This window comes from Bombus huntii, chromosome 10, assembly GCF_024542735.1.
Source record: "Bombus huntii isolate Logan2020A chromosome 10, iyBomHunt1.1, whole genome shotgun sequence".
Taxonomy (NCBI): domain Eukaryota; kingdom Metazoa; phylum Arthropoda; class Insecta; order Hymenoptera; family Apidae; genus Bombus; species Bombus huntii.
Window position 1 is genome coordinate 3,526,965 of NC_066247.1, and position 25,248 is coordinate 3,552,212.

A 25,248-nucleotide genomic window follows, 5' to 3' on the forward strand; every position below is an offset into this window, starting at 1 on the left:
ATATCAGCAACGATTCTTACATTTCTCCTCAAGCTTAAAAAAACTGGCGAACAATAAAAAAGAACACAAGTGGATTTAAAATGATTCAGAGAACGTAACAGGGCCGATATGTCGAAGTTTGGCTGACTCAAATAATCCTGGCTTTGCCATAAATGATAAAATACCTGATTGTCACTGTCCCTGGCATCGGTGCTGTCCGCGAATACCTGAGAATGCTCGTGATCTGGAACGGGACAATTCCAAACCGGTGGTCTACCGAAATCGATGAAACGATCGGTTTTCAGATAGTCGGAGTGAAAGCTGACCTCTTGCCTCTCGTTTAGTGGGCCGATGGCCCAGATGATCGCCTGCGATCCGTTTGTCAGGATTTGATGGTCCAGTTCATCGTTCGTCTTCAGTGGTCTCTGATACGTGACAATGCTATATCCGTCCACCAGTGCCGCGTTCAACAATCGAATAGAATTCGTGTTCTCCTGCAAAGCGCCGATTCGGCCGGGTAAATTCAATGTAAACCACACGACATTCGACCGTTCTAACTGCACGATGGCAACAGGATAGATGATATTAGATGGGCGTAAAGTTAGAAGTAATTAACCTGTATGCGTGTGTCTGGACAGCTGCCTCGTCTTCCGGAACATTGAGATTTAGCATCCAAAAAGTAATCGACAGCGTAGCCTTGAAGGGTTTGCTTATCGACCCAGGCGACCACGACATCTCCGCCGACCATTAAGCTTCTTTCCGGATTCGCTGATAATCCGAACGCCATGTATTGTCCATCGTCTGAGGATAAGATACGTCTTTAAAATCGCAATAGAATCAAGTACGTCTATTTGCTCGTACGAGCAAGTGAATGCCGAGCAGCTATTATCCAAACTACGATAATTTCAATCATTACGAATTCCTATAATGAGTATATCTATCGGAATTGGACTGCGAACTTTTATGCTTTTCTCGGGAGAAACGTTCAGAAATGCGCAGAACGTGTACGTACAGTAGAATTCAGTTTCTCTGAATTTGTCGGCAAACAAATAATTCGTATAATCGAAGATGCTATAATAAGGGCGCCCAAGACCGTGGAACCGAACAGGAAAATTTCATCGTTCGTAATCTCGTAAAATCTATTTCCCGTAAAAATTAGGAGATCTAGTTCGGTAGGGTGGTTCCTAATTTACCGAACGGCCCGTTTAAACCGCGACCAGGCGTTAATTAGAGTGTGAAACGCAATTTTTCGTGGTCTCTTTTTCCGCAAGAGCGGTTAGATTTGACGAAGGGCGCAAATAGGGCGCACAGTCGGTGTCACAGACAAAGAGGAAAATTATATTTTAACGACCTCGTTCGTTCGACATATGTACATACATATATCCGCTGACTGTGAATACATATGTACCGTGTTTTATCAACGACAGGAACGCGTCGGAAAATTGAAATAGTATTTTATCTGTTAAACGGAACCAGTGACGAGCTATGGCCGAGTGAGACGAGATAGGTGTGCGAAGTATTGTTAATTAAAAGTTGGGCCGGATCTTCGGTTGGTATGTAAATTCACGCTGCTTTCAATAAATGCGATAGAAGTTTTGTTCTTTTGTGAGACCTACGCGCGGACAGCTCGGGAATATATACTCACCAAGTTTTCCAACGAGTTGGGCGACTATGCTGTCTCCGGCCACGGCCCATCGCACCTCAAAAGCCAGCTTGTCCTCCAGCACTTCGCAGTTCAGTTTCGACTGAAATCAAACGACAAACCGTTTACCATCGTTTTACAACATCGATTCCCTTGCATCTCTCGCGATTTACCGTAACCGGTCGATCGTGAATCTCGTTGTCGCAAACCCTTGAAACTCGAAGCCACTTTTTCTCTCGGCAAGACGTTAGAACTCGACAGACGACGTCGTCCAGTGATAAATGCGAAAGCGAAAGAAGAAATTTATCGATGTCAGACGAAGAGAGAAATTAAAAGTTCGAGTTAAAGACAACTCTTGAGGAGTAAGGCAAGGAACTGATTCGATTGTCAAGAAAGTAATACGTTTATTCGCATTAATCTCAAGTAAAAACGTACAAAAAAAGATTGATAGAAAAGTAATATCATTCGGTGCGTGTAAATATAATCTATATCTGGTAAATAGGCATATGCGCGATATAAGCTTCTGTACTTATAAAGAAGAACTGGCCTAGGTAGGAAGGGGATTTCCTCAGTTTTATTTCCGAGCGATATGTCCTCCGTCTCTTGGAATAACGCGCGCCTCCTCTCGGACCGCGAAGATAAAAATAATTAACCCTTGTATCACAGTCGAATAACCATCGTTCTCTGTCCTTACACGCTCGGCTTTTACAAAAATAATATCTCTTCTTCTTAATACTTATACTCTAAATCGATGGTCTTTAACCACGACGAACAAACTTATTGTACAATCCAAACATGCCATTCATTCGCAAACTTATATCTTATCGCTAATATTTTTTATTAGAGATGGGCCGAAACCTGATTTCTAGATCCGCGTGATTCGGATCCGAAACTCTGCGAGGTCTCGAAACTCTCGAAACGCGAAACTCTTGTAACCCGGAATATTTATCTTCTCTCATTTTTTCCTAAGAAATATCTATCTTGCCTATCTTACTCGCAGGAAATAAAAGTCTTAAAGAGTCTTCTCGAGAAACTGTTATCCGAAACTGTTTCACAAGTTATTTAGGCGAATTATCGTTTACCTGGGTTTTGAGAGTTTCGAATCACGGAAAATGGCACATGGTTTCGAATTTCGAGGGGTTTTCAAGGTTTCTAGCGATCCATCTCTGCTTTTTATTCTTTCATCGTTCTTACGGTGTTATACGCAACGCACGAAAGGGTTAAGGCTGTCGATAAGGATTCGTAGCCTCGAAGGTCTATTCCAAGTCTCGAATATAGCGAATCTTCTTCCGATGGTTTCCACGCTTCTACGCGATGTGTTCGTGTAGCGCACGCAGATGAGCCGAGAGACAAACCGATATCCAAGTGTCACTAATATCGACACATGTTTCATACGAACTCGGAAGGGAGACAGCAAAGCGTGAATTATGGCGACTCGTATTGTTCGAGGAGAACGCGACGCATCCACTTCTACGGGAGCGAGATCGTACGTCTCTTAGAATAGAATTCTAAAGCGGATTCGAGAGATTAAAGCCGTGTCTCATAGGTATGTGTCCGTGGGACATGGTCTGCGCCTACGTAGATGCTTCATCACGTTACTCCCACACAAGGTAAATTTATTTTTCATCAACGAGCGAGAAATTTAGAAAAGTTTTCTCTTTGTTCGTCTTATGAAACGATGTGTAACTTTGAAAAATCTGATATTATTCTCTTGGAACGTAGTCTTCATGTAAAAATAATACTAAATTAACCCCTTAACAGTTTAGCCCGTGACAATCGAGCCGTTGATTAATTTAGCCGCTTTATACAAGATGAGCATCGATCAAGTGCCTTGACACGGATATTTAACAAATTTTAGAAAATGATTCAATTATGGATAAGTCTGATGGATGCCAGCCATTCACACCGTAAGTGTTACGAGCTTACGTCTCTGTGTACAGGTATGCGACATGGAAAAGTTCGCACTCTTTTGTCATATTTGTTTACGAGATAAGAACACGTGCTAGTCTATCAGCTATTTTTCACAAAGTACATCTCTGCATCTAACAAACCGTTACGTTAAAATTTAAAAAATCGACGAAAGACGTACTTATCAGGTATTTTCTTTATGATCTTTGATCAAGATAAAAAATTCCTACTTCCACCTGACTTTTATTTTTTTATCTTAAAACGGCACGTACAAGCAGGTGATGAAACCGAAAACAAATAGGCACTTTGCGCGGATTTCGTTGAATTTGCCGAACTGTTAAGGTATTATAAGGTATTATAAGCAAAAATACGCTAATAAAAGTATGTCTAATTGCGCTTCGATACGATTCACTCTGCACTTAAGCGTTTCGCTCGTATGCAAGATGTTTCCGTCTGTGCAAGTGTCTGCGAATGTGTACGATTTACAAGCGCGTGTATACGTTACTACAAGCGACTGTACAAAGTGTAAACCGATGTTCAGAGATTCCTCGTCTAATACATTGCCGGCGCGTGTTGTTAAATAAATAAAGAAGCTAGAGTCATCGTCCTGTGTGCCCCTCTTCTCCTGCTCTCTCGTGTGAAACTTCGCCAAAGTGGTTGTACGCGACTGTGAAACTTTACGAATGAGCCTCCGGCTAATATTATCCCAGCTGTGCCACCTGAGGTTTCCACGGTGAAACGAAACGAATGATCGTCGGTAAACGCTTGGTGGCCAGCTTACGGAACTTTCGCTAATTTGTCGAAACGCGAGTTTGACCGAGTTCTGTTAGGCAGTCTGATTTACCATTGGTTTACCGTTACCGCGATAAATCATTCGCTATCCTCTTGTCTTAGCTCTTAGGAAGGTACGAGTTTACGATGCAAGCTGGACCAAGTGTATCTTGGATCGAATGCTGTTGATCGGAGCTTCTTCGAGTTGAACGACTAATCGACTAAGGAATCGAAGACAATTCGAGGATTTCTATTGCGAAGAAACTGATCTCCCTTCGATGGGAAACAAACGTCCCCGCACAAGGAATCTTCGAGCTGTCCGAGAGCAGCGGACGTCGCCAAACGAGTTAAACTGCGTCCTCGTTGAAGCAACAACTTTCGTTGCCCCTTGTTGTTGCTTGTTCCAAACAGTACTCAACACGTATCAACATTTTGTCTACATTGAAGCAACATAATTTGTCTCGATTGTGAAGCGATATTTGTTCCTTGCTACAAGTTGTTCACGAGCAAACTCGTTGTGAAACAATGGACAAGCCGTGTACCGACGGAATCTTTGTTTCTGTCTCTTATTCTTCTTCCATCCTTAAACCTCGTTTACATGAAACAACTTTTGGTCGAACGATTGAGTCGATGTAAACGCAATGTCGATCCAGTTGAAATCGAGTCACTTCAGTAGTCGTCTGATGTAAACGCGGCTTTGCCGTACGGACACAGATAAAACACAGACAGCAGCAGCATTCGTTAATGGCAACGAAAACGCGAAGAGTTACCGAGAGACAATAACCAGCAACTTCTTCAAGAAACATGGATCATCGATAACAAGTTCCTCGTTGTATCTTCAAGGAGAACGCAGTTTTATAATACCTTTAAATATCCATCAATAACGAACGAAAGAGTCTACCCGTCTGTCACCTTGGAATTGTAAAAATCTCGAGTAAGAATTTGGCTGGGGCTCGCTAGTTGGTTGGCTACGCGATCTCGATCGTATTACAGGCTGAGTTGCGACCGTTTCGACAGAAGGCTGACCGTTAGCGGATCTATACTGTTCCTGATACGTGGCATCGTCTAGATTCGTGACGTCGTCGCCGTACTGAACAATCGCGGTCGGTCTTCCGACCGGTGTCGGATAAGAGGCGGATTGATGCCGGTGAAGCTGCTGCGCGAGTGGTTCTTGGGTCTGCAAGCTCTTTGGTATTCGATAGTCGATCGCCTGGACCACTTGGACCTGGTCTTCTCGGCGGAGGATCGGCCGGTAGGTTGTCGGTTGTTGGTATTGCTGCTGAGTAAGCAACGCGCTCGCGAGGGAAGGAGAAGGAGACGGAGAAGCCGGTGACGACGACGACGCCGAAGTAGCCAGCTCGTACAGATTTGTCAGACCGAGCGTCTGTCCCTGCCCTCCGCGATGCACGTTCTGCAACACAAGGACAGAGACAGAATGTTATGCATAGGTCTTGCGAGAGAAGATATTTTCTTTCTAGGTCTATCGGCGTCTCAATGATTCGTTTCATATCGTTTCGTTTTGAATAAGAAGCTGCGGTACTGAAACGCGTTTAACGCGTTCTTCGTACGATAAAAATTCTACGCCACTGAAAACCGAACACATTGAAACACCGACTAAACGCTAGAAATTCTCTACGTTGGCAAAGACCACGGTTCCTTCTCTGCTTCTTCCGGAATAAAACAGCGTGGAAGCAGAGGACGAAGCGTAAGTCGTTGACGCAGGACTCGGATGTTTGGTCGGAAAATCCGTAAATCGGTGAACGCATTGTCGTCCGGGCGACGTCCGCTGACAGCCAGATATCCAGTCAAATATTGACAGAGACAAATTCACCATGGAACAATACCGAGTCTGTATTGATTGCTACCGTGAAAGGCACATTTGTTTCTGTACGTTCGACTGCGTTTACGCGACCGGCTATACGGAAACGCGGAACATTTGTTGTTTCCACGACGGACTACATCCATTGCCGAGCGAAAGAAAATATACACAGGGAGAAAGACGTGGGCAATTTTTACTTTCGACTGCCGATCAATTTTTCTTAAGCTATAGTCTGTTGAGAATTCAATTACAAACGCAATTGGATCGCCCTTGAGGAAAGGCGGGCGCGAGATGAGAGCAAAATGCGTTCGATTACGAAACATTTGGACGTAATCTGGTTGCGAAATGTCTACGGAATATGAAAGTACCTGGAAGTTTGGTTCAACCGAGGGAAACTTACAGGACGTGACGTAAAAGCATCGAATCGGCTAAAGACGATGTAGATCGATCGAGGACCGGTAAACGTCAGCTCGAATCCCTTTCCTCCTGCCAGTTCGAACGTGATTGGCATTTGCAGCTTGTACAATGAAGCCTCGTTCAAGAATTACCCTCCGGAATGACAGGTCGCGCGATGAAGGCCGAGTTACGAGCCAATGAAAAAGTCGACCTCGCCGCCTTTAAAGTTTCTGTACGTACGTTTTAATTAGCTCGTAACTCGATCCCGAAAAGTTGGTCGCAAGATTGGTCGGATTAGCAAAGGGGCGTCGCGTTTAAAAGATCCAAGCCGGCGTCTCTTCTTGCAGCGAGCCCCGCTGACTACAAGAAGCCTTTCCAGCTTACCTGCGGTGAAACTCCGAGCATCTTTAGGGATGGTGGCACGTTAAGACCTTGCGGAATTTGTACATGGCCGAAGTCCACGGTAAACGCCTCACACCAGACGCCGAAGTGGCCGATCTGGTGGATCGTTAGATCCCCGGGCAACGTCAGCACGATGGCTTTGCGATCGTATCGACGTAGTGGCTGCTCCTTTCCGTTCTCGTCTGGTACGCGAATACCTTGCGGCGACGGCGATGGTCCAGCTCCAACCCAAAATTTCGCATCTGCGAAAAGATTTCATCGTATGGCAAGTTGATTATCACGAACATAAGTTGGAGAACTCCGTGCAAGATCGTATATTATGATTATCTTTGTTGATAATTTAAGAAAACCAACGCTCATTTGGCAATTACTTTTCATCACATTGAAGAGCTTGTCGATAGAAATTCATCGAAAATACGTATACTGCAGTGAATCATTAAGTCTCTTGTGTTCGCAAGCGTTCCGAACAGTTGAAAGATAAAACTCGACGAGCAAAACGGTTAAAGCAAACGGATGTAAGAAAAATAACGACGACAGTGTCTTTTTTGCGTGTATCGTCACTTGAACGAAGAATTTACACAGTGTATAAGATATGGCAACTAGACATATATTTCATGGTAATATCAATATTATCATTGTTAGTGTAGATCAGGTATCATTCACATTCAAATATAATTTTGGTTACGTGATTCATTTCGCGAGTCGAAAAGTTATAAAAACCTAGAACCTTAAGTATTATGGGTTTCCCGTATCGTGTTTCTTCTTAGGCTTTGGTTACAGCGCAGCCATAACCTTAGTCAATCGAATAGCGTGAAACTTACCAGGCGCCTCGCCATCGTAGCTGAAGCTTGGTATCAAGAGGGTTTGTGCATCGACGACGACGATTGGTTCGGAGCTTACTCCGTGTACTCCGTTCAGAGCTGCCAATTTTTGAGGTTTTGGGTAATCGAATCCTCGTGGTATTCTGACGTCACCAAAGTTAACCTGCCAATTATACGTTTTAAAGAAATTTTAATCAGCTGTCACGTTCGATCGAATAGAAAGATAATTTAACCGATGGTAGATAGTTTAATGAAACGAAGAATTCTATCTGACTAGATACTTTTGTACACAATTGTATGACGGGATTACATTTCCAATAAGCTTCAATTGCATTTGAAACATTTTTACGATCTAACAATTTTCCCAAATATTGAGGCAATATTTCTAAATGTTGGTAGAGGACACATATATATATTTATTACGTCAAAGTGTTAGTCTCGAAAGGATTATAACACGTTTAATATATACTACGACTGCAATGACTACTCTATGCAATAGGTGGTTTGTGGGGAATGTAGAATTCATAAGCTTCAGAAATAATGCCGCAAACAGATTCCATTTTATCGTTTTCCAAGCTCGTCCGCGTAATGGAAATTCGACCATTTCGCTACCGTTCCGTCGTGATCGAGCTTTATCATTCTGGGGTTACACACACGGTATCTGCTGCCGCGTGTCGGACGCTGCGGCTCGGAATAAATTTTCGTTGCGCTGGCAATATCAAGGACGTAAATCGACGATCTGTGCGGACTGTCGGGGATAACCGGCCACATGGAACGAGCGCTTTTGGTTAAACTTCTCGTTCGACTTGAAATTCCGCTGGGAAAAAGTAAATCGAAACTTCGATGACGTCTCGCCGACTTGTTCGATAAAGTCTGCGCGATAATTTAGTCAGCTTAGTAAGTTGATCTTCGTTACGAGTCAGGAATTACGTTCTCGTCTACGTGTAACACTACACTTCCTAGAATTAATTGTCGAAAGCTATTATCGAAGGAACTGCTTGCGAGATATAATTTGATAATATCGAACCGTATTGAAAGATCTGTGCAATTTCGTTAATGGTCAAACCATTGAGGATCAGTGAGGCAGTGAAATAATTGGTAAAAATTGTATAAACGCGGCACTATAAAAAGAATCGACTATTAAAGCTAACTATTAACTGTTAAACCACTATTAAAGACTTAAATAGAGTACTGTATCGCTTTATCAAGATGATAAAAATATATTAAACGGACAGATAGTTCACTCGATAAATCAGGATCATAAAGAAAAGATTGCATAATTTCGGGAAAATTGCTATTCAAATTCTCCGAACTCTATTAAATTGTAGAAAATAGATGCGAAAAAAAAGGGGTAGAAATTGAAGGAGATATTAAGCATATTCTTGGTATTAGCTTTCATAACCACAACGTTAAAATACCAAATTCGATAATGTAGATTAACTGAGAAGAATTGCAAATGAAACGTTGCGTTAATGCAACATTGATTTATAACGGGTCAAATAATATTTCTCGTGTCTTGTGATTTATAGACGATAATGTATAGCTTTTAATGCGTGATTCTTAAGATCGTAATCGGATTTCCAATTGCTCGTTTGCATTTAAAAACATTCTCGTGGAACGATCGAGTGTAATTTGCTGAGAAGTTCGATGTTGTTGGTATGGCTCGGAGCCAACCGTAGGCAATTGCTTTCTATCCTATAGAGGTACGCGTGCCAACAAACTACGAGCGTGAAAGTTGCACGGCAAAGAAACGATACCGGTTTCTTGTGCTGTGCAAGTGGAATCGAAGCGACACCGAAGGTCACGAGCATGATACGTTTCTTACTCACGGAGAATTCGTCGCACCACACGGCGAACCACTTCACGTTGCTCAGCGTCTTGCCATCGGGTAACGTGAGCGTGATGTCCTTCCTACGATACCGCTTCAACGTGTTCGATCTATGGCAAACGAATGGATTACGGTTCTACAGAGATCAACCTTCATGATCTTTATTCGATTGCTCCACCAAGGCAACCGCGTCGGATGCATCGCGCATATATTGTGATGAAACTTTCTGGATAAAGAATAGCGAGATGGAACGTAAACAAATCGACTATAGACAATAATTGAGAGAAAACAATTGGAAAACGAACAAACAGACCTAAATATCATAAATGCATCTTACGCGTATGTTGATCCTGCTACAATTATATTTTTCCAGGATCATGTTCCATTATAACGTAGTATGATAATCAGCTAGTATCTAGCTAGTTAAAAGTTACAAGTTATAGTCTTCTCTTTTACGATCCAATAATGTTTCGTTAAATACTCGGACGTCGACTCGGCTAACTTGGAACTTTAGATTACTTTTGATACGATTAGATGTTCTATTTAGATTAAAAGATTTCTTAAGTTTAAGAACAGTTCTTTTCATTGTTAAAATGAAAGTGAGATTGAGATATTAAAATCCAATTGCAGTAAGATTAGAACAATTCCGATTGGATCGTAAAATACAAGCTACACAGATGTAAGAACAAGTTTTTAAAATATCGTGCGTCGTCCGAAATTAATAATATAAAGCAAGGAATCTAAAACAAGAAGAAACTGACTATATTCGTCAGAAAGATGGTTTGCCAGCTGCAATTTGAAAGAATTGGTACAATTAAAAATTATAAAGAGCACTCACGATCCACGCTCGTCCCGGAGCCTGATTCCGTTTCCATTAGGACTCTTCGATGTACCGACGTAAAAGTAAGCGGCTGAAAAGAAGATAATTATAATTGCAGCTTTCGCTGATTGCAACGAATTATTGCTAATTACTTAATTTCAGGCACTTGGCCGATCATCCGGCAGCAGTGAATTTGCTGCAACGAAACGGTCACGAATTGCAACTCCGATAACGACCATGTTATTTCCTTCATTTTCTGGATCGTTGGCAACTTTACTTACTGGCGAATACACGTCGCATAGCGGAGTGACCTTCGCCAGCGAACGCTTTCGATTTTATTGAGCCGTAGCATGTAGAAAAGTGAGAGTAGCGTACGAGTCGAAAGGGAGAAGTAGAAGTACCTTTTACAGCGGCGATTAACTTAACTTTAAGGCTTGTCTTACGTCGTTTCGCGTTTATCGATGCACTTTGCCACGCGCGATTCAGAAAATTCATCGAATCATTATAAATCTTTCTATCAATTTCCATTGTGACGCACGCTATCGGCTACACGTATTGGGACACTTATTCGTTACGTTTATAGGAAAATTATGACAGATTTGAAATTGATCAATAGCTTGAGAGATCAAAGAAGAAAATAACGTATATATAAAATTCGTCATTCTTCGATGCATTTCAATTTACGAAGTTGATCGGCATAGCTTCTGAGCGATACGTTTGTCTACTTATCTACTTTGAATTGTTTAACTCGACCAAGCGTGCATTGTTTCTCTGGTAGATACGATCGTATAAGAAAAGATGCCATGGCGCGATACTACCTGTTTATAGAAGCAGCAACTACAAATGTAAATTAATTAAAAGACGTAACAATGATATATTTTACTATTCGCTGTATTCATGTTGCGCTTATTGGAAAAGAATTGCAAATATTAGCGCAATATCTTTTTCCTTTTCTCTTGCATCCTAGATCGAAGTAATTCGTTCATAATCTTGCAATTAAAGTACATGTTGTGAAAAACAATCGAGTGTCCTAATAGCGATGGTAGCTGTCGAATCGATGGAGATTCGATGGGAATTCAATGGAACGCGAACAGAGACAAAGTCGTAGAGCGATTGAAAGTAACAGAAACGTTCGTAAAAAGAACGAATAAATTGATAGAGCGATCACGTTTCGTCGCGTGGAAGGAAAACGAAGAACGATGGAATAGAACATAAAAGGGATCCGCGGAACATCGACTGTTCTTCTCGGCTGTCGAATCGTCGATGTAAAACCAGCGTCCTGCTCGAAACGTATCCACCGTCGACGGTCAGAAACGGAGATGTTTCTCTTTCTCGATAACAGTATGTGGCTTTACGTAGGAATCGTGAAATGTCAGGAGTCGTTTCCTCCGACGCGTACGCTCACTCTTTTTCCCGTGAAAACCCCGGCGAGCCGGCATGATCGACGGTTGCACTGAAATGAGAAAGTTTCGCGCGAGCCATAGCCCCTCCTCGGTTACGAACTTGGTGCTTCGCCGTCGTACGTGAAGTCCTTGATGAACAGAGTTCGCCCGTCCACCGCGTAAACTTCACCGCTGACGCCGTGATGAAGTTCCGACAGCTTGCCAATAAGCTTTCCGTAATAAGCTGCGCTGCATATCTCTGTAAACAAAATCGAATTTAATTAATTAGCGTGGATTAATGGCCACGACAGCCCGCCGAAGCGGCCAGCGCAGGTAGCCGCTTAACAGCGACGCGAATATTTAAAATGGAAGCGCAGATATTTAAAATTAAAGAAGCAGATATTAAAATTCAAGATAGTGGCCAATGGGGAATATCATGGATTTATCTCACGAATAACGAATAGACTACCGATCTTTTATGCGCTTGTAAGAAACAATAAACTTAGAAATATAATGGAGAAGTTGATACATAGGAAAGTCAACAAATATCCGCCGCGGTTCAAGAATTATTAGCAGAAACGAAGAACAATTAGAAACTGACAAAATCGATCAAGTGGAATTTTCCTCGTTAAATAATGCTCGCACAGAATAAAATATCACAAAGCGATATCCGAGTGGTCGGAACAGTTTTCTACCGAGTGTATATTTCTTTAATCATATTCTAAAAAATGTGAATTTGTGTAAAAATCCGCAGACTAATGACGACGCAACCCGTTTATCGAAAAAAAGATTCAGTACCAGCCGCATGCATAAATAATCGCAGCTCGAACTGCTTAGTCCGAGTTAAGAAATTCCGTTTATTCCTGGATCACCGATTCTTGGGATCGATGGACGTTTAACGGTAGTCGATGCTTCGCTCGAAGATCGATTTTACCGTATATATTGTGGGTTTAGCAGGCTAGATCGTTATGAATCGCGAGGGTATGCAAAAGCGAGTTCCTCGGATGCTTGTTGAGCCTTGGCAGCAGCGCGGCATGTGGAGCAACATCGTGTCGCACGAGATCACGGAATGTTAGTCATCTGTTCGGATCTCGTGGTTCTAACTTGCTCCCGACAATTTGCTGGTTCAGGAGATTCTCTAAAATACCTCAACGCCGAAAGATCGATCATTTTCACGGCGAACGTGTTCTTGGTAAAAGATCTTATATCTACGAGGACTTGTAATTATTCAATTATTCTCGCATCACTTCTGTCAGCATCCAATCAGTCCTGCAATCATCCAATCATTCTTCGTCATTCGTCGTTGCATTGTTTCAAGATCATTTCTCGTTACGTACGAAACATCAACGCACTATTTGCCGATATTTCGACTGCGTAAATCGAATGGCTCATCGAATCACATTGATCCTGTCCGAAAATTTAGTTAATCTCTAGCATCTTTAAGGTAGAGCCGTGTACTTTAGTTATTTGTTCTTAGCTTACGTTTAAACTCCTATGTATGTCTTAAGTTTTGAAACGATCAAACTTCGTCAGTGGTCTATGAGCGGAAACAGGAAACAAGTGTTATTAATTCTAAAATCTCACGTGCTCTACCACGGTTATTTTGGAAGGGTAAATTGTGCATTTTATTCTGGATACATGTACCACATTTTAATTGTACTTGCTCAAATTTTTCTGGCATTCCCTCGACTAATTTTTTCTTACACATTGTTTACATGTTCTAAGATCCAGTGAAATTTTTAACTAAATTAGGTCACCGAGACATGTCGAACTATGATCACGCAGAAGACTATCGTGTTTCTTGCGTTGATACGATGTCTCCATTGTTTAATAATAGAATACACAGTAAAGTTTCTCTCAGTGTGGCTGAGAGATACAAAGGACATATTAATGATGTTGAAAAACTTATTTCGATCTTAAAGACTTTGTGTTCTAATAAATCTCTTTTTTCAAAGTTGTTTATTCACAACAACAACAAAGTTGTGTATCACGGAGTAAGTTAGATTAATCTAATAATTTGTTAAGATAACAATTACTCTGTCATATGCAATAAATGAATAACTTGTGTAAGATCTGTGGCAAAACCGTTTGTAATTGCCTTTGTTCACCGGCATCGAAAAGATTAACTCCTGATACTAAGCGTACGTTGTTTCAGAAGCCGGAACCAAGACGTTCTTCTGTTCCGTCGACATCACAACTGTCGATTCAGTCAACACCGCAGCAATCGTTGGCGCCTGAGGAGTACTTACACCAAACATCTGCCCTGTTGAATCTCTTGCAAGAGGCTAGACGAATTGAGAGCAACAGCGGACGAGATACTTTCAGCGCTTGAGGAGTCTGAATTTCTCGAATTTGACGAAACTCTAGACACAATTAAATTATCGACGCGGAATTACGAGATTGAGAAAGGGATGGTTTATCATAATTTCTCGGATCATCACAGATTACTCGCCGATCAATGTTGGTGTAGTTTTGTTCACTTCAAGCAGTTTGTTTTTGATTATCAATTTCTTGGTTTCTATGTTATTGCGAATCGGGACCTGATCCGCGAGGCTTATGTTAAGTTACGCGGTCCTGCGCCCTTTTCGTCGACAACGCGTTTCCCGGACGATTTCTTTGTGTTCCTCGGAGGACCATTGCGTTCGTATTTTGAACAGCTGATGTGCGCAATAGATTTACCTAAGCACGATATATCCAACGATGCGAAAAGGTCTTTCGACATTGCGTTCAAGCAACTCGCCACGGTTGCGTTTGAGATTAATGTTACAAAACTTCGGAGTCGGGGAGTATATCACAGGGAGGCTTTTGAAAAGGTTTTCGGTTTGGAGTGGCGGGACGCATAATTAAGTTCTTTTGCTTTTCTTGTCTTTTCTTTTCTCTTTTGTTTTCCTTATTATTTCGTTTTATTTTGTTATTGTAGCTCAATTTAGCTTTAGTTACTTAAGGGCGGGGTAAGGTTAATTCGTACAAAAAAGGCATGTTTTTGTGAATTTTTTCTGGCGATACAGTTAAAATTTCTTTTTTAAAACCAATAGTACATTAAAGTATGACATTCGAAGAATATTGTATAAAATTTTCACGGAGAAATATTAAAAAATACGGCACTTATTAATCCCGCGATCGGTCCATTCTTTACGATAATATTCGTCTATTGCCTCTAGGTTTCATATTTTTGTTTTGACGTTTTGTTTTGTTTTTACGTTTCTATAACGTTCTTTTTTTGTTCCTAGAATTTCTTCTTGAATTGTTCTTCTTCATAGAACAAATTGATCGTTTAAAACCGAGACTGCATTTTCTTTTTTTGTATCGCATTCTACGTTGTATCTTTTCTGTACCAAAGGATTTATCCCTTTTTCTGTTTAAATAAATGGAATAAATAAATGGAAGACGTTGATGGACAGGAACCTTGCAACTCTATTTCGAATTCTATCGCTTCTAATTCGTTTGCCTATCTCGATTAACTGCGAATAGAGGAGCAAGATTGGTAAACAAGCGCGCGAAAACTTGGTCCGGCAGTTCTCCAGGAGAATGGTCCGAGAGAAAATCAGGGTTAACATTCGCATAAATATGCTATTGCGGCGTATCGAACGTCAAGGCCAATCCCAGTGGCGTGGACCGTTCGTTAGATGCTAACGAATCATGGAACCGGTCGACGATCGATCTCGCATCTAACCCTTTGATCGAGCGCGTACCGTTACCGCTCTCTCGGTCGAACAGGATATCGTCCATCCGATGAGATTGACGCATGCCTGGGTATAAATCCTGGATCGTTCACGGTCGCGTTCTAAACCGTGCGTACCACCGTTCCGACGTTCCACGACGAGTCGAAAACATTGGAAAAAATCGACGCGATCCCAGGAAAATTAGATACGTCTCGGGGAATGATCCGTGTACGACGTTCCGTTGTGCCGTTAACTGTCGCTGGTAATCGGTGATGTAACGTATGGCATGGAGAAACGATCGTACCATTTTGTTCCACCACCTGATGGTATTTAATAATTGAACAAAAATGCGTTGTTAACGCTAAGCCTTCACCGAAGCAACAGGAAGGAACTTCTTGTTGCCTGCTGTTGCAGAAGCAACAGTACTCAACCTCCAATGCTCTAATAGCAATCGAGTAGTACTCGGATAGTACTCTAAATAATATTCAACAAATATCAACTCTCGGATACACTTTGCAGCCGCAGTGAAGCAACTCGATCGGACGAATATTTGAATTTCGCGTCGATTTCAAAGCGACACTTCTCCTTAGCAATAATTAAGCTGCTCTTTACCGAAGCAATAACGAGGAACATTTCGCTTTTTCTCTGCTGTTGCTGTGCGTTCTAAATCGATTTTAAAACGATATTTGCTCCTACCGACAAATATATATAGAAGAAACATTTGTTTCTGCCGCCACGTGCTGTTACGTGTTTCATTTTCTCCTTTCGTCGTTACGCTGCCAACGAGAACAGGCAACAAGCAGCACCTTTTGCTACTGATAGAAACGCGAGAGAACATGCAGTGAGATGCTATACAACAACTAGCAACATCTTCGAGGAACATGGAACACTAGTAGAAAGTTTCTCGTTAATGAAGACGCTTGTTTACGCTCATCGATCGCAATGGTTGTTTCATGCATCTGGCTAAGGTTGACGCTAAAGAATTTCCTATCGCCACTACACAGCTATCCCATGGATCGGAACGTGGCCAATGGATGGAACGTAACGACGATGATTTTGTTAGTACGCGAATGTCACGTGAAGTAGCGGACGATGAAAATTCGCTTTCCATCGACGGACGAATGTAGCCGACCATTAAGCTGCGTAACGTGTAATCTTGAAGCGAAGTCTTGTCATTGATCGAACTGCTCGATCTGACATAAACTCGCGTAACGAGAGTTGAACGCAGACCCCGCTGATTCTCTCTGGAGAACGCGGCTATTGCCGCTCCTCTAATCAAGCTACCGGTCGATCGAGAGCACTGCGCTTTGCCCTTATTATTTGCATTCACGCACTCCAATGGATCAATCGATGCGCGTTTCCTCGGAAAGTTAGAATTAATTCAATGCGTTCGTTCCGCCAGTTGGGATTTTAAACTGTTACATCGAAAGATTTCTAACGGGACGTCATACCATTTCACGAGTTTTGCACGTTCGCTTTACTCTCCAGAGTGCTATCAAATTGCGTATCCATTTAAGAGCAGCTACGAGAATTTTGTATATTTTCTCGAATAGACAATAGAAAATTTGCCTTACTGTCAGATAGAAACCTTAGAACCTTGAAAAAAAAGAACCTAGAAACACTTGAAATTCGTCTATGTCCATTCTCGATAAATTTGCCTTTGGAATTCACGTTTGGAGCTCGCGTTGTTCATTATTCACGATGGCCATGTACGACGTTTTAATATTTTTATTATAAATCCCTCGAAACTGTTGGCCGATACGTGGCATGTTGTAAATTTCTTCCTCTTTAATGCGTAACTGATGATTAATCGCAGGACAAAGTTTAATGCATAACATTAGCTCGTCAGTGTTGAAACTTTAGAGGAACGAAATTTAATATAAAAGGATCCAATATTGTACATGGATATGGTAATTACGAAGAAAATCATCTTAAAATCGTAGCGTCAAAATGAGGCGATCCCACGATTTTTGAACTGAATTCTCTGGCGAACGGTACCTCATGGTCAGACATCGATCGCAAAGCTTTTAACAGGATCAGGCTTGAGGCTCAACTTCATCTCGAAGAGCCGACTTTGCGATAAAAACAACATTCTCGAAAACGTAGCGTGTCCTTGACAGTCCGCCTTTCTACCAGACAGTATAAATATTTCACGTACTTTTACGCGCAAATTTCGTGGTCTGAATCGCGAGTGTATTTCTACCGGTGCAATTTGCCGATTACGCGTAGACATCTTCTACCTGGCAACTTTGTTCTTCCCATCGTAAGACCGTTTTAGAAAAGATCAGATCGTATCGGATTCGAGGTTAGCACGTAGAAACTAGTCGATGAATATAGGGCGTAGTCGCAGAGACTTTGGTATCAATCGCTAATGAGAAGCCGAAGCGTCAAAGCAGTGTCGCTTTCGAGCTTTGAGAGGATGCATTACGTCGTTGCAGCCGCGAGCCATTAGTGCGTAATTATTGTCGCGGTAACGACAGGGTGGAGCGTGATTAAATTATTATGAACGTGGTTCGTAATTCGCTGGAGCCCACGGGGAGCGATAAAAAGCGGGCTACGCGACCAGATGCAATGGAGGAGAAAAGAACGCTGAAAGAGAAAGATTACTTTAGACCGATCAAAGCGGGAAACACACGTGGCGTGTGTCTAATAGACGCGAGGACTGGAAATTTGGGTCAACGAGGTTGGTTTAAGATGAGAGAAAAAAGGGAAAAAGAGAGGGAACAGAATGGCAGATACATATCGGACCTTTGACATTTTCATACGAAAGAGAAAGCAGCAGGCGGACAAGCGTAATTGCCTGCCTCTGCATAATACGACTCTCGAGTTAATGTCGCAACACCAGTAGATGCCGGTAGATTCGCGGCAATAGAGAGAAAACAAGGTGTTTCGGAAACGCAGCGAAACCCTGCTACCAGCTAAATTTCATCCGGATCGACTCGCGATTCACGCGGTATTTCCCCTCTTTCACTCGGCGTCGCGCCTTTCAATTGCAATATCGAATTTTCCATTTTCTTCCCGTGTAATCTTATTTTAAGCCGGTACATCGGGATACGCCTGTTTCCGATAAATCCCATTTATCCGACTCCGTCGGCCTTCCATTCGCTCTCAATAGATGAAATTATGCAGCAAATTTCCCTTCGTGTGTTCCTCGAGCACGGTAAATTCCATGGATTTCTTCTACTTTCGTCGAATTTCAAGTATCAACCACACCGGTACAATGTGAAACGTCGCGAGTCACGTCGTCACGATCAGTTCGCCGATTCGAATCAAAGTTGGAAACCGTTCCCGTCTGACTCTACGAACAAGTCTGGCTGTTCGAGCGATTCGGCCATCTGGAACTTGCAATCGAGAATCGTAAACGTCGAACACGCTATACCGGTGGATTCATAGACGTAGCCGCGATGACGGAAAGAAATTTCATTTGACACGTGTTCCAGAGAATCCGTTGAACGGTTTTCCTTTTACGGGAAGTTAGATCGACTATCGAAGCGTTCTTCGTAAATAGCGTGTTCCCTATTTACATAGCATCTCAATTAAGGTTCGCGAGTTGTACAATTCCGCGGCGTCTCGCACGCGTGGCCACTGGACCGAAACGCGAACCAAAGGAGAAAGATTATTCCAGTGGCGGATTAACGCCACGTCCAGGCAGTGGCCGATTAGACACGAATAAAGGATATTTGCGGAGAATCTGGAAAGGTATGCAACCGTGAAACACAGGTACGTTAGATACCGTTTCGGTGTTTGCGCTCTATGAACGAAAATAAGGTCCCTGGGCATCGAATTAGGAGCTCTTAAGAGTTTCAATATTTGACATCTCTTTTGGTACAATCGACAGATATGAGCGAGTTATATAATAGGAAAGATTATATTATTTACTAAGTCGATGTATAGGTATAGTGGCTCGTAAAAGTAGTTGAACTTTTTATCAACGTATTACGTGTGTAATAAAAAGAACATTGGGGAATGTCATTAGCACTGTAACGAGGCACGTGATTTATATTGGCGTAATCTGAAAATGTATATAGGAGTTACAAGATATTCATCGCAAATATATACCTCGCAAAGATCATCAAAGTATTTGAACGGACAATTATTCGTTGTAAATGTTAATAAGCATCGATGTTCAATAGGATCGTCTTTAAGATTTGTTTTATGTTTAAAATGATTATTCACGCTGTATATTAATTTTATATTAAATATTCGTTTGCTTCAAACTCTCGTAATCCCGAAGTTTCTTGAGAATTGAATATTAATCATATGCATCTAATGGAATAAAGAGATTAATGATACGTTAATCAATTTATCCGATGTGCTATCTACGTGTGTGTAAGACACGTTGTAGTTACAAATAGTAATCCGACGACCAGAGACTGTAGAATCAATGATAGATCCGGTAAATCGATCGAGTTTGTCGAATCGAGCGTGCCTCGCCTGACAAGCAGAGAAATAAGATGGAAACAGGCTGAACTAAATTACCATATCCACAGACTAGCGTCTTTCCGCGTGTTCGTAGCACTTTCGTAAGCCGAGTGTCGCGAGATCTCGAGCGGAAAACGGCCGGCAGTTTCTTCGCGAAATCGTTACGACCGCGATACCGTACGTGTGTTTTTCTTCCTCTTTTTACGAATCGCGAATCTCTTTCTCCCGGCCGGAGGAAAAGCGCGGAACGCGAAAGTCACGCAGACGCCGCGAAACAGACCGGCAAATCGAGACGCTAACGTCGAAACGAGCCCTGAACGGAGTAACACCGTCGTTAATTAGCTTCGATCATTGCCACGCCAAGTATCGTTCGATAATTTCTTCGACTTCAAATCTTTTCACGTTGTTTCTTTCCTTTCGAACGATCTCTATCTACATTGTTGTTCAGGAGCCTGCCAATTCTTAATAAAACCGTTCACATTAGCGTCAATTAGGTTTCTTCGTTATACGAAATATCAATCTAAACGATACTCCATCATATCGGTCTACTATCACCTACATCTGTCCAATTTTCAAACGAATATAATAACTGTCGCAAGACTTTTCAGCGGCAGTGTATATGTCCTGATTCGATTTGAATTTGGTTTACGATTATTCGGCCGGACATTTGATTTGGACTGCAACCGAAACCAAATGTCATCGGTTTTGTCGCGTGACCTGTAACTGTGTATTGTCGAGACTCGATTCGCTGTTAAATATCGCGAGAAGCGAAACTCTGCCGCGATACCATTGACGCGCGTGAACGGTGCAGGTTTGGTTGTCGCGCGCACGCAATCACCGGCGACACTTGGCGAGTGATGTTTCGGTCGAATGGGTCTCGCCAACACCTTTACACCTTTACCCGGTTCGTGTCGACGTAGAAACAGGGTAGCACTAATGATTTTGTGACGCGTTGTGGATTCTGATGACGCGATTTTCAGTAGGTTTGAACTAGGCGTTCGCTACTACGCTGTAAGCCACCACCCCCTTCGTAAATAAGCCTCCTGCCGAACAATTCGAGCAGCGAACTTTGCTAATAATGGTATCATGCTGCAAGCGTGTTCGGAATACCGTGCAAAGTGGCGAAGCGAAAGGCTCCGCGCTCGTTGAGTTTCCGACTATGCTACCGGTGTATTTAGGGGCAACAATTCTCTGTTAAAATATAGAATTCTGTTGGCACTCGACGAGAATCACTTTGAGTGGAATAGGAGGAGCTTGAGAAAGCGTTGGATACCGTAGCTTGGAAATTTTCGTGTCGATTATAACCGAATAAACTCACGTGTCGCCAGAAGAAGATAAATCGCTGCGACTAGACCAATCGAGGAGAGCCGAGTCGTGGACGATGTGGGTGATTGTGTCGTCATGGCGTCTTCGTGGTTACTGCCGTCGAAAGTGGCCGTCGTGGAACCAGGTAGCTTTGTCGATCCCACTACGATCACCGGCTCGCCTTGCCTCACCTCGCTCTCTCTCTTTCTCTTTCTCCATCTTGTTCTCGCTCTCTTCACCTCCTCTCCCTTCTGCTCTGCTTGCTCCTTTGAATCCGTCATTTCACCTCGCTTTTCCCTCTTTCGTCCATCACTCGGTGTTTTCGTTCCCTCCTTTCTTAGATTACTCGTCGCTCCTCTGATCCTCTCTCTGGACCGCACGTGGAAGGGGGCACACGAAGAGACGACGAAGTTTGTTATTCCTAGACTCTGTTCCTCTTTGCGTTCCTTGTCGTATATTTTTCATTCTATCAACGATATCTGTGCGCATTCTAATATCGTAGTTGTCAAATTGATCAAATTTCAGATCAACTTTATTAAGAAAAGAATACATGGTAGTTACGTGAACGAGGGTTCACCTTACCGATTTCATCAATTTTCAAATACGCTGTCAAGTTCAACATCCTGAGTTAGGTTCTAGTTTTCAAGGTATGTACGTATATTCGCAAAAATACTTCTTTCGCTACTTTTTATCTTGCTATGGATAAACTCGTGTGGCTGCACTTCGTAACGAGTTAATTGATACAAGTTAATTACTAAACGTATGTTTAAAAACCATTGATTATTAAGGTAAAAATATCGAGTATGCGCAACGTCGAGCTTCGAGTGTACTTAAAGCAGGCGCTGAAGAAAAATGAGAAACATAATTTCTCGTTAACGGAGTAGCAGTGCAACGTTTTTATCTATGTTCTGTTCCCTTGGCTCTGGCTGTCCTCGGTCGAGATTGTGTTTTTCGGTGCTTTCGTGACGCACCTCACGACGAATAGGAATGAGGCAGGTCAGGGTGGTAGTAGAGGAACACAGTTGAGCTGTACACCGCAAGATCTCGACCGCGACAGGCCTGGATGCTGGTTGGATAAACCGGGAACAGAATAATAGTTGACACTCAGGTTGGCCTGTCTTTTTATAACAACCAACCAAGGACTATTTAACCCTTTCTACTATAGTCAGTCATCGACGGTGACTATAGCCATCTATGATCGTACGATCGCTGTGCGCTCTTACGGATGTGAATATCAGCAAAAGAATAGAACAGATACTTTCAAAAAATATTGTCTGCATCGTTTTTCATTTCATCGTCTTCTTCTTCCGTGTTCTTCGTATTCTTGACGCTTCAGCTATAAAGAAAAGAGAAAAAGACAAGCATTGCAGCAAACACGGAAGGCCAAGGATGAACAGCAATTCATCGTCGTCGGAAGATAGTATTAATTTGATAGATGAGAATAATTTGTATTGAGAGGAAGGCAATGCGCAAAAGAACGGCAAAGGTGTTTAGTATCTGTGAATTTCAAAGCAGAATCGATTATTCGAAAAACCTTAATCATGGAAATTTTCATTGGCCTTGAAAGAATGTACAATCGTGGATTTATTAGTTTGATATTTCAAACTTTGGAATTAAAACACAAAACGTAAATTCATCATTCGAAATGTTAGATCATTTCCATTTATTTTCTTCAGTGCGGTTTGTTGACTTTATTATGGAAAAGACTAATAATTATTGGACACAGGAAGTAAATAATAATACCTTTCGTAGTAAAATTAGAACAAGAAGCACGCCCGCGTCTTGTTCGCCCATACGATGGCAGAGCGTCCAAGCGAGCGAGACCGCCGTATCGAAAAGGTTAAACAATGACAGCACCGTGTTCTGCTTGATTTTCCTTGGTCCCTGCTGGCCATTGGAAACACACGGTTATTCGCTTTCCAAGTTCTTCCCTGTATCATTTTAGCTCGGATGCTAAAAATATGTAGAGTTATCGAAACTAGCGACAGGGTCGACGGGTTTCCTAAAATAAGCGTGACAAATACAAAAGTATCGAACTTTGTTCCAACACGTATGTCATTCTTCTCGCCAATCTTTTACATATTTTAGATCGCTATACTCGCCATGCAAGACCTACATTCTGGTTTACGAGTGTTACGACACCTGCTGGTTTAGTATGAAACGTGATAACCTGATTATTAGATCGTGAATGTTATGCAAATTTATATTTTTATGAACACCAGATCAAAGGGACGGTGTCCGTGTAAAAATTATATTACGAAGTAATCTTGCCAATATAATACATTATCGATACGTTCTTTGTAATAAGAATCGACCTCAAGACAATCGTGTAAAAAAATTCGTATAAAAATGAAATCGATGGCCAGGAAGATCCTTCAATCGTTACGAACATCGTAAATGAAAAAGAAATCTAATTTAATTTTGCTTAATTAACAAGATTATCGTAACGTTGAATATACGAGCTGTTTGCAGCGCGACACTTCGAATCACATGATAATTTTCTTCACTGATGATTTCCAAATGATTATTCCGGTTAACCCAATTTCTCGTATGAATGTCCTAATACTTCTGGACGTAGGTGTACACGTCAAAGAGTAATTGGATATTCCCGACATCGCGTTTTAGCTTAAGTTAACAGGACAGGATGGGGACTAGGAGTGGGAAATAAAGTTGGCCGAGTAAAATGCTCGTCGCAGCATGCAGGATTCATGTCGGCGAGTGGATGTTTAAGACGGAGTGGTTGTTTAAGATGAGTGGCAAAATCATCATTACGGTAAGATACAAGCTGTCGAGGTGAGCCGTGTACATGCATCGAGGCGAGCTTGCCAGGTAAAACGAAGTGGCCTTTCTTCCCTGTTTACTGTCTCGTGTAAACAAGGAAAAGCGCTCAAAGAACCGCGTCGGGAACTTCGAACTCCGCATGATCCTCGAATAATTTTGTTTCTCTCTCGTAACATAAGTTTGCGTGAAAACTTTCACGGGTCGCGTCTCCGAGTCCAAGTCGCGCGTTCACGCGCCAGGAATTTTAATTCCAGTTGATATTGTTGGCGCGTCCATTCCAATTAAAATTCTTTCAAAATGCACAAAACGCAATTGAAATCTATTTTTCTCGGGCTGCCGTACACGACAGTATCCATGGAACTACAGAGACGCAGGCTTCCGTGAATGTCCCGAGAGCCAGGAAATGGCTCGTACGCGTGTCTTTCGTCGCGTGCTCTTGGCAAAGTAGAGATATCCTGTAAGCGTCAGACACGAGTCTCTGGTCATACATGTACAGTCGATCGAGAAAGTTGTTCGAACAGATAGAAAACTTTCATGTATACATCATAGGCGTTATATAAAAGATTTTGAAAGCGTGATTATGATAGAAATTGGTCGGTATAGCATCCTGATCAACTTTAACAGACTACGTTTTCACAGGAGTATTCTTCCTCTGTAGGAATAAGTTTCCTAAGGAGTATGAAATGTGTAATTACTTATCTGGATTATTTAATGGGAAAGTAGAAAAATTATGTGTAGATTTTGAAACACTATCATCCATAATATTTGACCAATTAATTAATTGATCGTCGAAGATTATTTCTACATTTGCCTGCTTAGACGCGGTAATCTATGAGCAAACTAATCATTTCAAATAGCAATAGGCATGATGGAAACAGGTTTCTTTATAGACGGTGTTAAGTTTATTGGAAAAATTGTAAAATTCTTGTTGTGAATTTAATATTATTAACGTTTATACTTCGACGTTTGCGAGGAGAGGAAAATTGGTTGCTGTTTGAACTTGTAGATATATTGGAATGTCGATAGACGTAGACGTTGGAATGTCACGTTAACGCGAGGTAGGAGGCGCGAACAAAAACGCGCAGGCCGATTGTCGACCCTTGCCGCGATTCGAAGATATGCAGAAACGATTACACGCGTCACTTGGTCATTGTCTTTTGTAACAATGGCTGGTTACATTGGTTTAGAGTGTCTTGGGAGAGTGCGACACGGCGAGATAATAGGTTGCACGTGCCGTCCGCTGGAAGGATCTTTCTTCCTCGTCATAAGCACTCTCTCGTAGCCTGTGATTAAATTTAATCTCGTCTACA

General features: G+C 42.0%; 2 protein-coding genes across 8 annotated transcripts in view; one reads left to right on the forward strand and one right to left on the reverse strand.

Annotated features, from left to right (window-relative positions):
• LOC126869970 (DDB1- and CUL4-associated factor 10) overlaps positions 1 to 15,169 on the forward strand; it is a 25,130-nt gene extending 9,961 nt beyond the window's left edge. For 2 of the 4 annotated variants that reach the window (XR_007691068.1, XR_007691070.1), the window contains one exon: positions 13,924 to 15,169. The gene's annotated coding sequence lies outside the window, so the exon portion shown is untranslated. The remainder of the gene's footprint in view (positions 1 to 13,923) is intronic. The other 2 variants (XR_007691069.1, XR_007691071.1) reach the window with 1 other exon arrangement.
• Positions 1 to 21,658, reverse strand: part of LOC126869963 (protein Skeletor, isoforms B/C) — a 27,884-nt gene extending 6,226 nt beyond the window's left edge. For 3 of the 4 annotated variants that reach the window (XM_050627204.1, XM_050627207.1, XM_050627205.1), the window contains exons 1-9: positions 21,171 to 21,658; positions 11,890 to 12,027; positions 10,405 to 10,477; positions 9,568 to 9,676; positions 7,739 to 7,901; positions 6,900 to 7,159; positions 1,625 to 1,724; positions 596 to 780; positions 165 to 473 (exon numbers count right to left, since the gene is read on the reverse strand). In XM_050627204.1, the coding sequence (XP_050483161.1) occupies positions 165 to 473; positions 596 to 780; positions 1,625 to 1,724; positions 6,900 to 7,159; positions 7,739 to 7,901; positions 9,568 to 9,676; positions 10,405 to 10,477; positions 11,890 to 12,027; positions 21,171 to 21,438 (1,605 nt within the window). In that variant the 5' untranslated portion in view covers positions 21,439 to 21,658. Of the gene's footprint in view, positions 1 to 164; positions 474 to 595; positions 781 to 1,624; positions 1,725 to 3,679; positions 5,712 to 6,899; positions 7,160 to 7,738; positions 7,902 to 9,567; positions 9,677 to 10,404; positions 10,478 to 11,889; positions 12,028 to 21,170 lie in introns of those variants that run through there. The other variant, XM_050627206.1, reaches the window with a different exon arrangement.
• Between the last annotated feature and the right edge of the window lie 3,590 nt (positions 21,659 to 25,248).